The 15867-nt window shown below is 23.9% G+C and overlaps 2 protein-coding genes across 2 annotated transcripts in view; both read left to right on the forward strand.

Moving 5' to 3' along the window:
- Window positions 1-12767, forward strand: part of LOC126899614 (lysosome-associated membrane glycoprotein 1) — a 37540-nt gene extending 24773 nt beyond the window's left edge. The window contains exons 6-8 of the mRNA XM_050674665.1: window positions 663-750; window positions 4066-4263; window positions 12082-12767. Coding sequence (XP_050530622.1) covers window positions 663-750; window positions 4066-4263; window positions 12082-12242 — 447 coding nt within the window. The 3' untranslated portion in view covers window positions 12243-12767. The remainder of the gene's footprint in view (window positions 1-662; window positions 751-4065; window positions 4264-12081) is intronic.
- The window catches only part of LOC126899606 (erbin-like), a 129853-nt gene that overhangs the window by 94623 nt on the left and 19363 nt on the right, over window positions 1-15867 (forward strand). The window lies entirely within an intron of this gene.

Below are 15867 nucleotides of genomic sequence, written 5' to 3' on the forward strand. Positions count from 1 at the left end.
CAGAAAAAAACAACATGAAATGGTATTTTATTATTTTTATTTATCATAACAAAAATAGTTATTTAACAAATTACTAAAAGAATACTAAATTATTGTTTTTTTAGAGTTTTCTATAATACAAAAAAAATATAAACATTCAAAAAAAAAAAAAAAAAACGTATAAACAATCAGTAGATTCTGTAGTAGTATTGGAGATATGTATTTAATTCCTGACTTTTTTATTTTATTTTCTCAATGATTGACCTAATTATCTGGTTTGGAGTTATTTTATTTGAATATTGAACATATTGTTTTATATTAAATTCTTAATGTGGTTCTTCGATAGAGTATTAACACATCATATTGTTAATAATTTTTCGTTAAAATTAAAAAGAAACTGAAAGAAAAAACATGTTTTGTAGTCGACGCAGCTATCGTGCATTACATAACCTCTCTCATCTTCTTTTTATCACATGAGATAGTGAAAATACTTCATCGGGACGACCATCACAAACGAACGAAAAAAAAAAAAAAGACGCGTTATTTAGTTATAATATTTATATCTTACAAATAAATGTAACAATACAAATTATGAAAAAAATGAACTATTTTGAAATTTTTATTTCTCACTATAAACTATAATATACAGCAATAAATAGATGCCTTATGTTCATTATTTTCAGACGCTTGGGGGCGAAAGATGGTTCGTAAAGGCGATAGAATTGGAGATCAACACAGCCGACAAACATTTTCAACACATCACAACACGAGGTAAGAACAGTACATACTACTATATTGTCAATATTTTTTCAATGATTTTTCTTTCCGGGTTTTACCTTGTAAATAAACTATTAATATTAGCTCGTAATGTCAGATTTTTCGTCTTACAATAAGCGTTGAATCCAGTTATATTTCAGAGGGCACTGAAGCCCCCTGATCATCTTGGGTTGAAATGACAATTTTCAAATTTTCGTATTGTTTAAGCTAATACTGATTTAAAATCCTTTTTATTTTTGTGGTAATTCTATGAAAATATTATAAAAAATCTTTTTTTTTTGGTTTTACTAATGATTAGATCCCTCCTAGTAAAAGTTTCTGAATTCAATAATGTCGCAAAGAATAAACTTGCTTACAATGTAGCGCGGGTGTTGTTTTCTCAGTCTTGATTTTCTCTTTGCAAAGAAAATTAATAATGATTTCGACTCAATTTAATAAAATAAGTTCATTACAAAAACATTTTTAGAGTTGTAATTTACGTTATCTACCAAAAGTGTATAAATACTTCTGCGAATTAATGTCTTACCCTTTTAATATGAGAAATATTTAAATACATTTCGAAGGCGTTCAAATATAATTATTATTCAGAGGATTCAAGATTAAATATTTTATCCTCATTTTTCCTGATTGTAAAAAAGTTTATCTTTAAGGTCTGGCTGGTTTTTTTTTTTTTGTTCGGTCATCAATTATACATCTGCCAAACTATTTAAATGTTCAATTTGCTTATTTTAACCATTGTATTATAATTTTTTGGTTTTAAATAAATTCAAAAAGTTTTAATGCATCATTTGAAAATTTGATTTTTTTTTCAAGTGCAATTTTATTTATGAACAGGTTAATTAATAAATTTTCAATTTTATTTCGTATGACGGCGTTTTGTATAGGCAAACTGTGCACGTAAACGCGCTGAGAGACGTTTTTAACAAAATTCATGTTGTGTTAGTAAATTTGTTTTATCATTTTGTTGTTTGAAGTTAATAGTTATTTAATTAAGAATATATTTTTGAGATAAAAATCGTTTCATTCTTTTGAACAAGTTATTCCTATTACTATATTTTCCGCTTTGAATTTTTTTTATATTCAATTAGCTACTAAACAAAGCTATTAAAATTTAAAGAATATAATTTATTCTTTTCCTCGGACAATGAAAAATATTATCAATGTTGCTCAATTTGTTTTTCATTTGTACTAACATAACTACAAAAAAAAAAAAAAAAAAAAAAACAAATTATACGCAGTATTTTAGATGTAGTAAAAATATTATTAATTCTCATACTTTCCACTTTTTTGTTAAACACTAATATATTCTTTTTAGTTTTTTTTAATAAAAATCAGCAAATTCAATAATATCTAGTTTTTTTTTTAGTTAATAACATTACTAAAATCACCTTGATATACTATTCTCCGGTCCAAATTGCAATCCTCTTAACTTATTATGTTTCACTTATGTAACAATATTTTATTATTCTTTTGAATTGTTTAATAAAATTAACTTGTAATTATATTGCATCGCCTATAGTAGAATTTATAGACAGTATTTCTGTTTATAACTTAAGAAAAACTCTAGAAAAGTCGGGATACGGCACAGTAGGTATCTGGCTTTGAAGCTAAAATGTAGTAACTAGTTTAAGGTACCATCCATTTTTTACATTACGCAGGACCGAATTTCGGCCCAGGCAGACATGGCAGCTGCTTTACACCCAAATTTTTAAGGGCCATCTAAATAAGTGAGATAGTAATTTACCTTTCTAAATAGATACATGAATATTTTTTTATTTAATATAATACCAACAAGGAATAGTGGTATATTACGTGAGTGTCACGAGGTCCGAATTTCATGTCATTGACATAAAATATTATAATTAGAAAAAGTAGATGGGTGAAGTTATACAGACCCCTCCTGTAGTAAATTAAAACATGTCACTGAAGAGAAGCAATGATTCGGTAAGTGCCTCTAGGCACCTGAGACTTTATGTCTGACTTGGACAATTCCACATCATAAATTTATTTAATGGTGAAATGTGTTTTGTGCGATTTCATGCCAAGTCCGATAAGTCACTATCGCTTTTGTACTTCTTTATATAAACTCTCAACGTGTTGGTATTATTGTATACGCGGATAAATATTTACTTTGAAATATGTTACTTCTTGTTGAAATTAAACGTGATCACTTATCTTTTTAGTTTTCATTCTCATAATCATTTGTTCATAGTTGAAACCAATGTTACCAGCAACACACTAATACATCTTTAAATTTCACGTTGAAATGACATATTCAATTGTTTCATTATCATTTTTCTTTATTCCATACAAAAACTAATGGACACGCCACAATTTTATGTGTTTGCTCAAATTAAAAAAATGTTAAATAATTATAAGTTGCATTTTTTTTTACTACGTTATAGATATAATATTTTAAAAAAAAATAGATTTTTACTTACGTAAAAAATCAATAAAAGTAATTCTTGAATTTCGTGTTTTTTATTTGCTGTTACAAAGTTTCCTTGTTTTTTCTTCTTTCAGACGTAGGTGTACAAAAGTTAACCAGGAAATTCGCTTAAAACCATTTTGGATCAAAATAGTGACATTTTTTCTTGCCTTGACAAAAATAAAAATTTGATAAATTTTAACCTAAAATTTTTAAAATTGTTTTTTTTAATTACTTTTCTGGCTGTTAATTAAATTTTTATATAGACATTAGGGTTTTTCATGAGTTTCATCTGCATAATTAATTTATCCATATAATCTTTTTTTTACATTGCTTTTCATCCAAAATATTATAAAAACAAGACTTGGTGCTTCCCTGATGTTAGTCAATATATATTTAGTGAATATGTTGGCTAACATCAGGATTAGTAAATATTATTTACTGATCACCAAGGCTGTGAATTAAATGTGTTTATACATTTTATTTGATATACTTTGAAAGGTCCCAAATTTGTGTAACTTTGCCGTAGGATTATGTAGTAACACAGATATATTTCTCATTATAGGCGACATTGATCTCCATAATCCCAAAATTATAACATCAGAAAAAACACACTATTAAGTTTTCAAATCAATAAAAAAATGTATTGACTAAATGGTGTGTTCGAACTATACAAAATTTGTAAAATAAATTAAATTTCATAGTAAGTGCGAATTTCTGGGAGATTTAACCCGAAATAATTCATCTTGTAAATATGTCATTAATGCCAACCAACAAAAATTCGTTAAAATATACTGTCAGTTCTTTATGAAATAGTTGAAATGATGATAAAAAGAGCAGTTCAGAATATTAGTATAATATTCATTTTTATTTTTTCACAGATAAGATTGTACGCCTATCAACGACTAGCAGTTACAGCAATTTATTGTTTATGACACCAGTCGGCCAATCTTATTCGTGTCAAAAAGAAATAAGTGTAGTGTTAAGTGATCAAGACGTTCCTACAATAAAAGGTTACGTTTTGCTGAGAGCGTTCACCGTACAGCCATTCATATTCAAAAATGACGAATTCGGTCCAGGTATGTATTATATTTTTTTAAATTGATCGGTATTTTAAGTAAAATATAGTTACTTAATATACTCTTTTTAATGTTAAATCTTATTCTGTAAAAGACAGGATAACCTACTTAACCAAACACAACAAAGTCTAACACTATGCATACGCAACGAAGCATGACGTGTTTCCAATCTAATCTATGTTGGCATTTATAAACATAGAACTTAAACATATCATTAATAATTTACTACTTAAATCTATAATATTATATGTTTGTGACTCTTTGAAGACTGATCATTATTAAAATATAGAAAATTTTTAAAAATTAAAAAATTGCTGTGTGATTTGTATTAAATAAAAAAATTTTAATTAATAAAACTTAATTAATTAATTTAAATTAATTCATTAATAAAAAAATGAAAACATGGGTTTATATTGTACTAAAAAACCGGTAGCACAGTGTGAGTTTGGAATAGTTGGGACTAGTATTGATGATATCTGACAGTAATTAAAAATTACTATCATAAGAAACGCTTCGATTCAAATCTGTAGATATTGTTTAATTTTAAGAAATTGGTAAATTTTTTAAAAGCAAAATTCTAATTCAAAAAGAAATAAGGAAAAATTGCAAAAATATCATTGCTACAGGCAATAATTTTTACTGAATCGGCAAACGTTTGTCGTATTCATTTTTTAATAAAATTGGCAATTTAAGCTGATTCAAATGCTAAAATTAATTTTTTCGACTTAAAAGAAAAAAAATTGAAATAAGTTTAACTTTATGTTCTATGTCAATTAGTAAAAATCAATGTAAACAAATTTTAACACAAAAATAGCATATTTTTAAATATATGATAAATTGAATATGTTCACTGTATCTCGCAATTTTTTTTTCATAGTATAGTATATTACATAAGCTTTAATTTAAGACTAAATAGAAGTGTCAATATTTCCGGAAGATTTTCAAAACTTAACTTGAAAAAGTAAAATTTTTGTGCAGAAGTTGCAATTTTGATTCCCCCGCTGTGGACAGGTAAAAGGTCATATTTTCAAAAAATTTATATCAAATAAAAGGAAAATATTTAAGGTTTTGATTTAAAAAAGAATTATTTTGATTTATTCATTTTTCAATAAGTTATGGCAATTTTTAGAAAAAAAATGTCGAAGTTTACTGATTTTAAAAATCGTAATTCGTTGGGGGATTTTCACTATTTACGGGGAACGAGGGCAAATTTTTGAATTTTTGAGGGTAATGTCTTTAACTAGATACGATTTGTGATCTTTTGACATTTCGTAGAGAAAAATCGGTCCAGTGAGAGCTGAGAAAAAGTAGTGACAGACACAAAAAATAAATAAACACATCATGGTAAAATTAATACCAATTCAGCTTCCCATCGAAGCTAAAAATATTGTTTTTGAAAGAGCAATAAGAATTAAGAAACTTAATATAGCTTTGATAACGAAAAATAGTTTTATAAGGTAACAAACAAATAAAGTAAATTAACAAAACTACAATAGTTCATTAATTAAACTATCATTTGAAATATGCATATCACCAATTAAATATTTATTTAAGACTAAACTTATTGAAAAAATAATACAAATTTGAGAGTAAAAATGTTCGGGATTAATATCAATAAAATATATCAAGTAAGATTATTACTGTAAAATTTCAATATATTTTAAATACTTACATAAATTATTAAAATGTTGCCTTAATGAAAGAGTAATTTCACAAAAAAATATTGTTAATTTTATTTAATATTATTTTTTTTTATAAAAAAAATGTTTAATATTTCTTTAGTCATAATTTTATTTAAAGATACATAACTTTATAGTTTTAAGAAATATAACAAAATATTTAAAAGTTATTTATACAGTTATAAATTATAAAAGATGCTGTCATTCATCATAATATAATGCATAATTTTTTATAATTTTGTGAATTCATTTGGTGTACAACACCAAAATTGTATGTTGTAGTGGAAACACTATAACATATCATAACATTAAATTAAAATCGCTTCGATCATTGTGTCTATAGAATTTGACGTCTAATTCACTATTATATTCTTACATATTTTTATCGTGATTTTTTATTTTGATTTACGTGGGCGTCTGTCTTAATAGAAAAAATATCAGTGGGGGTTTCAATCCTACTTTTACTTTTGTGTTTTCAAAAATTTCTTTGTTGAAATGTCTTTCTTTATCTTAATTATTTTGCAAGATGTTCTTTGTGCTAAAAATGAAGGCGTTAGTACAATAATATAGTAGCTCCATTTTATGTTTAAATTTTATCTTAATGAAATTTTATTTATAAAAAAAACTACTGTAATTATTTTAACAAAAAACAGGAAAATTTTAACATCACTTTAAAAATTATACAGTTTGAAGCTATACACTTTAACTCCCAAACAAAAATAATTTCTATTTCTTTGCTCATTGATTTATTATGTTTTTTATTGTTTAGTAAAAAAATAATTATGGTTTTTTAAAGAAAAAGACTATTAATAGTCTTATAAATTAAAATTTTTTATATCCAGGTGAAAATTTCTAATGATCTGTTTGAAAGTTATTGACAATTATTTAAAATGAAATTTAGAGATGATTAAATAAAAATAATAATAAATTTAAAACTCTTAAATGAAATTTTCCACTTTTCTGAAATTCCTGGAAATTTTAAAACTTTAATTTTAAATAATTTAAAAAGTTAAATCCCTCAAAATCCTCATGATTTTTATGTTACAAAAATATATTTATCAAGGTTATTATACAGAAGGTCGACTTCTATAAAATAAAGAAGTTATCCTTTTATTTAATGTGTGATACAATAATTTAGAATATTATTATGATTTTTATAAAAAAAATTTTTAATAGGGCTAAATTTATGACACTTATTTTCTAAATTTTTACTATTTTAAGCTTCGATGCGAAATTAAGAAGGTATTAATTTTACTATGATGTGTTTTATATTTATTTTTTTTTATTATTTTTTTTTTTGTGTCTATAAACACTCAATCTCAGCTCTCGCTGGTACGATTTTGATGACCAATACGTCAAAAGATCACTAATCGTATCTATTCGAAGACATTACCCTCAAAAATTGAAAAAAATTCCATCGTTTCCTGTAAATAGGGGAAATTCCCGAAAAATTACAAATTTATAAATCGCTAATTTTCGAAATTTATTCAATTTTTTTTCTTAAAACTGTCATAACTTTTTTAAAAATGATCATATAAATATAATTTTTTTATATAGATACGTAAGGTACGTATCTAACATTATATATATATATATTTTTTAAAATCTGACCCTTTCCAAGTGTTTCAAAATGGAAACTTTTTCACATAAAATTAACTTTTGAAAATGTTCCGGAAAGACTGACGCATTTATATATACCTAAATTAAAGCTTATGTAATATAGTTTAATTTGAAAAAAAAAAATTTCCTCTGGACTTGTCTTAATGATGAAAACAGACATCAAAGTTAAAGAAAAACGTGAAAAAATTCTCGATTTTATATTTTTAAATTTATATTGCTATAATTTATGGAAAAATGTATGGAACAATATTATTATTTTTTATAAATAATTATTATATACCCCTTTCATCTGACACACTTTATACAAGGGGTGTCAAAACTTTAAACATGCGTATTGAAACTAGGACATTTTCAATTAATTTTTGCAAATTTTCCGGAAATACTAAAACTTATATATCTTAAATAAGTCAAGCAAAATAACTTTGAAATTTGAACTAGCTTAAATTGCCATTTTTTTCAGTCGACGATGCGACGTACGGTTGCCGAGTCGGTAACACTTGTGTCTTACGCGTTTGGGGTATAAGGTTCCAACCCGTGTATGGCAAGGAATTTTTTACATTTTTTTCTTTTTAAGTTAGAATAAATGTTCAACTCCTTTGATTTTTATCTCATTTAGGTTCAATAAAGTTCAAGATTCCTATTACTATAGTCGTCCTTCGCGAGAAGAAATTTCTTATTCATATAAAAATTATTTTACTATATTTTATGTTTTAGCTTCGATGCTAAGCTAAGAAGATATTTCTTTGTGACTATCATTTATTTTCTCTGCTCTAGCTTGACCTATTTTTTTCAACGATACGTCAAATGATTACAATTCGTATCTAGTTGAAGATATTACCCTCAAAAATTGAAAAAAATTCTAATTTATCAATTATACAGTTACCCATATTCTTTATACAGACAATTAAAATCATTCATTTCTAATGTATTCAAAGTATTTATTGATGAATCAAGTTTGAAATGATAAGTTTCAATTACAAAATTAAATAATTTTACTTTGTAATTTAATAATTTTTTTACTCTATTTGTATGTGCTACTACTAGATTATAATATTTCAATTTTTTTGGTAACATGTTGCTATATAAATTAAATCATTTCTAAAAAAGTTAATGTTAGTTTCTCTTGAATTAACAGTGGATATTTAGATCTTTTTAATAACTTTTTTTTGATTAGTTTTTTAGTTAAAGTAAATCATTTAAAATTAATTCAGTTCATAATTCAATTGTAGAATCTTTTTAAACACTAAAAGTTACTAGGAAATGATTACTATATTTCTAATTAAGTTCTATTTTAGTATTTATCTATTACGATAAAAATGTTAAAAAATATTGAGCATTTCTGATAAATTTACTAGGGAGGGAAACATCTTTATTTATTAAAGCGAACTGCCCGACATTCGGGTTGCCAATTTGACACAGTGAAAAAATCAAACTTATTAGTTAAACAAAAGTTATAATATGGTAATAAATACAATATAAATAATATAAAAAAAATAATTATATTTTTATTGTTACCATTACTTTCTAATATATACATAGATAATATTGATAATTGAAATGTTTTTTTCATAAAGTTAACCATGTCAATTGGTATAAAAAAATTTTCTTTAATTTTTATTCAAAGGAATTTGTAGTAAATTAGGCTTTTATTAAGAAATATAATCTTAAAGTTTATACAATATAAATTTAGAGGAAAACACTGGGTGCTTTTTTCTTTAACTTTTTTATTGTTGCCTATTTTTATACTATACATTAATTAAAAACGTCATTTTTCTTGAAAAATGATGTTGCTTTTATGTTGTTGAAAAATCTATGCGCCTCCTATTATTATTATGACTGTTACGAAACTACGTTAATTAAACACCTAAAACACACGTGATAATTAACCAAACAACGAAAAATGCTTTCTATTTTTATCTTAAGTATGAACAATGGTGTAAGGTACTTTTAATTCAATTTCTTCGCAACAGGACACAAGTGTAGAGAATTTACTCTATTCATTTTTATATTAATTTAGGGAAGTTTTTGTTTAATAATTTATTATCTCTATTTTATCTCAAAATTGCTTGTAATGGAGACTTAGCAAAAACACATCAATTTTTATTAAAATAATCAAATAAAAATGCAAAAAATTTTCGTTAGATATAATTTGTTTAAACTGTATTTAATAAACATGCTGCAATACAATGTTATTTTTAATTAGCTTATCTGTATTATTATTTTCAAAGAAAACGTCATCCTTTCGGTTGATTCCTAAAACTCTCATTTATTAACGAGAATAGAGTGTACGTTGATTCTAATGTCATTAAAGAAATAATCAATTTCCTTTAATGTCTTGAAAGTTTTACTAGTGCAAACGTTTACAATTAATTATAGATAATGTATGTATTAACAAACTGGAAATTTGTATGAAAATGTCATCTATTAATATACATATAAATGTCATATTGCAGTTTCCTATCTTCGGTAAATTTTCACATAGCGTCTCGGAACAACTTTTGATAAAGTTTTAGATGAAAAGTTTACATTTACCTAAGTAGTATTAATATTATTATGATACCAAAATAGAACCTTCTGATTTTAAATTATCAATTTGTTTATATGTTAATCAATTTCATTATCTTATATAATTAAGAAATATTTTATAAATTAAATTATGAACTAAATTAACCAATAAATGATTAATTTTTTAATTAATAAAGCGATCCACGATATGTGAATTATGCTGCACAGTTAAAAAATTAGGAGCAAGAAAATAGAGATAATTTCATTGTGCAAGTATAATAGCTAATTCTTCAATCAAAAATCAACAAATTACGATAATAATAAATAATGTTACCCCTGAATAAATATTTTTTCTAATTAACTGAAACATAAATAATTAATTATTATATTATGCATTTAATGTCCGTTAAAAACTTTTCATTAAAGACGCGCATAATTTTATTTAACTTTTTTTTCATTTATGTCTATTTTAATAATGTTATGAAAATGCTAAAAAATCAAAAATTATGTTTTTTTCCGTTAATTGAAAAAAGTTTGTTGTCCATTAGAGTTATAAGTCTCCTGTTTGGCTTAGTTTAATTATGAAATTATATTATTTATATTTTCTAGCGGTTGCAATTCTGAACTTAATGGTTTTCAGACTTTTGTAAATACATGTAAAGAATTGGGTTCTATTTTATATTCTTGTTCATCCGTCACTTGTTTAACCCAGGGATGTATTTAAAAATTTATAATGGAAAGGGGACAATAAAAATTTTTAACGGTTAAGGTGTATCTACAGTAGAATTTAGATGACTTTTTTTTTGCTCATAACTGTTTTTGTTAATATTGTTTAAAAGTTAAAAAAAGGAGCACAAAGAATACCATATATAAGGTGTTCAATAAGTAAGAAAAGGGGGTTTACTTACTTACTGAACACTCTTTATATGCAGAGAATTTCTTTTAACGCTTGATTTACATCGATTAAAATAATAATTATGTTAAGATAATTATTTTTGGTATATTTTAATTTTATATATTTCTCGATTTTGCAGTTATCAATTACTTTTTAATTTGTTACTTATAAATGAAATATATGTCAACTTTATTACAAAAGCTAGTTAACTAAGTTTATTACTATTTAAAAAAATAAAGTTAATACCCTTATAAAGAGTAAAGGATGATTTATAAAAGTATTTAATAAATAATAAATAGAGAAATATATAAAACTAAAAAATACCAATAATAATTTTTTGAATATAATTGAATTATCATTAGGATTTTATGACAAATTTTTTACTGAACAAGTTTTATGTTATACTATAAATTTTATAGTACAAATACGTAATTTTTTTTGTAAAGAATTATATTATTTAAATTGTACTTAATCGTATTAATACAAAGTAATTTATGTTATAAATGTATAACATTTACTACGCACCTATTCGTTTTTATAAAGTTTAATTTTCTTTGATATTTTTAAATGAGTTAAAAATTTTATATACTATATGTATTGAATTTTCTTCTCATTTACAATAAATGTGTAAACCTTGTACTAAATGAGTACAATGTTTACTTCCTCTCAAAATATCAAAAATAATTTTCTTAACATAAATATTATTTTAAAAGAAATCGAGTTTGTATTCACTAAAAGAATTAATGGAGTGATTCTTAATAATAATTTACTAATATAATGAACAATAAATAATATACTAAAATACAGAGCTGTATTTCAGTATATTATTTACAAGTATTGATAATTTAAAAAAAAAACAATATGCATTATCAAAAGTTATAAAATTCATGTTTAACTCTAACTAACTTTATAACCTTACTACCGGATTTTTTTATATGATTACCTAAAATTACCAAAAAAATCTTTTAACAGAATTTAGCTTTATAACAATCAAGACAACATATTTTTAGTCATTAGATTCCCACTCCCATGTAAAAATAGTTCCTATGTCTCAGTGTTTTTGTTATTTAAAACATTTTAACAGTAAAATACTTGTTTTAATATATGGGTTTTTTATAGCTTACCCATGTTCATCAATTGGAGCCGGATCAATGCGAAATGAGACAGTACCCTTTATATTCGGCATTACTTTGGCTGCCGTTGCCTTGCTCACGGTCGGCGGATACGCTGTGTTTAGACATTTTAGAATCAAGAAAGTCCAATACGACACTATGGAATGAATTTCATGATATGGACTACTGCAAACAGGAAAACTGAATGTATAATTTTTGGATATTTACTGACCTACTTAGGTGTAATATTTCTATATTAATATTATTTAAGTTGATATATCTACAAGTATTAGTTTTTTTAATGTTATTAATGTACTTTAAATCTATGACACGAAATATTCTATTCACACATAACGTTACCTTAAATTACTTTTAGTATTTTACTTACTTTTTTTTCTAATGTTTGTCATGTGTTTTTTGTTTTGAAGTCAGTTTTTTAATCATAAAAAAACCATTCTTACTAGTTACTTAATTCTTACATAGTTTTTCTTTATTAATGTAAATTTAAATCTAATTTAGTTGGGGTCATATAATCTGTTATGTATACCTTTAATTTATAGTATTTCTCTAATTTAAGTCCAATTATTACCCTAATAATTATATAATCGACAATGGATCTAACAATCTACAGCCAAAACTAATATTTATAAAAAGTAAAAAATAACTACCGATATATAGTTACTTTTAATTACTTTTGCCACAAATAATATTGTGATGTATTTTCTAGTAATATCGATTGTATTTAAATAGTAATGATGGACTATTAATTTATAAAAGGTATTTTTTGCTTGTTTTATATTTTTTTTAGCGATGAGAAGTCATATAAAAGCAATATTTTTCCCTTTTATTACAGTAACACCTAAACCGTTTTTTTCAGTTGTGATAAAGGTGTCTGTACTCATGTGTGTTATTTTATACTATATTTACTGTTTTTTAACTACTTTATCATACAGCTTTACGCCTTAGGATAATTTATAATACTATTATATAAATATATATATATATATTTTTTTTTTTATGATATACAATTAATATATCATATAGGCTGGTGTAAATATTAATGGATAATTAACTTTATAATATATATGGGGGGGTGTTCAGTAAGTAAAGAAATGGGTTTCTATTGTTCTTATTGTTTGTAACAATTGACCTATTTCCTTACTTACTGAACACTCTGTATATACTTTATATATACTTTTGTTTAGATATAATTTTTAAGCATATACATCATTTAAGGAATACTGGACGTATGAAAAATTTCATGATAACATAATCGCTGACATTCGATTTGGGTAACTTAGCGATTGTTATTTTATTTTAGCAATTTTTTTAAAGTATAATCTTCTAGTTGATAATCTATAGCATAATAATCAATTTACACTTCGATATGTTAAGCATTTTTAATTTGAGATACTAGTTGAAAAGAAAATGTATAATAAATTTTATTTCAATTAAGAAATACTGAATTCATCTATTGATGTCAACATTTTCAGTAGTATTATTTTTATATAAAATTAAACTTTATCTGTCATTTTGATATTAAAAATAATTTTTCTTTTGAGAATCTATTAATTCATATGGTTGAATAGTTTTGATATGCTATTAATGTACTCTTAAATATATTAGCGTGAAAACTTGTTAGACTAACCCAATATCGTTTGTATTAAATATTATTTACATACTTATCATTGTAAATCCAAATTTCATGTAATAATTAGCGTTGTGCTCGACATTTTAACTTTTAAAAATATAATAGTATTAAGTATTTTAAGAAGATTATTTTTTAGTGTTGAACTCACTGAGTATTCGCAAAAGTGGTGTTCATATATATGATTCTACTGGTCAAACAATTTGCTGGGGTAAACTTAAGAGTCGGTTTTACTATAATGAATTCAAATTTATAGAAATAACACAATGTTTTTTTAACTTCAAAACGAAATATACAAGATTTGCGTTTGATATAAGGACCATCATTAGTGTATTATATTTAATAATTTTAAGAAATTTACATAAGTAACAACTTAGTCCTAAGAAATAACATAATTTTAATAATACACATCATTACCTAATACTGTTATTGTTATAATTCATAGAGTTATTGTTTTATTATTTTTTATAATTTGTTATACGCCCAATTAATTTATAGTTATTATAGAAATTGTAATTTTAATAAGTGTAGTTTTTTTTGTTCCTAGTAATAGTTTTGTTAACAAAAAAATAATTTGTTTGCACATATCTAAATTATACTGTCAATAGCGCACAGGGTATGTGTTCCACGTTATAAAAATCATACATACACAATATGTAACTACAAACTATATTATCTATGGAACTTAATTTTCCTTATAATTTAGTGTTATATAAAACATTAATTTATTATTATTATTAGAGTTTTTGTATTAAGTTAGGTTGGATCTGATCTAATGCATGGCGACCGTTACCATATTAGTTTGTAAAAAACGCTTACAGCTTTTTGAATTTAGCTATCCATAAAATACACTTATAAAATTTATATTAGAAGTGGTGTATTAGTACTTGAAATTGAAGTTTTTCCCTAAGCAGGCTTTATAAATATTATTCATAGTTGAAAAATAATTAAAAAATTTTTTTTTTGACCTTCGATCCATTGTTGAAAAATTATTTTTACAATTTTATTTAACTTAGATTATTATGTTACTTTATTATAAATTATTTATCTTGATTAAATTCATTGAATTAAAAAAATTATTTTTATTGATTGAGCTTTTCAAAATACATACTAAATTTCCGACGGTTTATTTATCATACTAATATTACATTAATCTAATTGTATTAAATGTCATGATTACATACATATCATGTTTGTAATTAACACGATGAAATAAGTTTTTTGTAAAATATTTTAGTAAATAATAATTTGAAAATGGAGATCTTTATAATAAAATTTATTTATCACGTTGCAAAGCGACGTATACCCCCGAAATAATATTAAATATTTTAAGGAATTAACATATTTTACAAAAATGTGTATGAATATATTATCATGTATTACTATTTTCATATGTTTATGTACAATTTTGTCAACGTAATGCATATCGACGTCCTCGTCTTCCAACACAAATAAAAAAAATAATATTTATATATATTTTTTCTTTTTTGTAAATTGTAATATTTAATTGTATTGGAGTGTATTTTATCTCTCGCGTTAAATTATGTTAATGTAGTTCTACATGTGTATTTTATGTGTTATTTACTTCGTTTTTAGTATTATTATTCTATATAATAGTTATTAAATTACAACGTGGTTTATATGTAGTAAACAATAGTGTTACAAATAAATATTATTATTATTATTATTAATATTATTATTGTTTATTACACAAATTATTATTGTAATAATAAATTGCACGTTATTAAAAATGAGTTTTTTTGTATATGTTTAGAGGTAGTAATATCATTCTATTAATTTATTTATTTCAAATGAAAGTTGGAAGACAACCCCTAAATTAATTTAAATTTAGTCGATTTGGTACATTAATTAATTTCTAATAAACCAACATTTTTTTCAATATAGTCAGTTTTGAGAAATCGTTTAATTAGTTTATACAAAACCATAGTTCTACTATAGGACTAAGTATATTTCATTTTGTTCATATTGTAATAACCAAAATAAAGAAGTTATAAAATGTGAGAGGTATAGATGTTAAGAGCGCGGTTCATAAAGAGGGACAGATCTTGATTATTGCTTAATATTTGCAGTTTGTGTATTAAAACTACTCTTACCTGATTTTCACTGATGGTAGAATCTCGGTTG

Source organism: Daktulosphaira vitifoliae, unplaced genomic scaffold, assembly GCF_025091365.1.
Source record: "Daktulosphaira vitifoliae isolate Bord-2020 unplaced genomic scaffold, ASM2509136v1 Scaffold_2, whole genome shotgun sequence".
NCBI classification, from domain to species: domain Eukaryota; kingdom Metazoa; phylum Arthropoda; class Insecta; order Hemiptera; family Phylloxeridae; genus Daktulosphaira; species Daktulosphaira vitifoliae.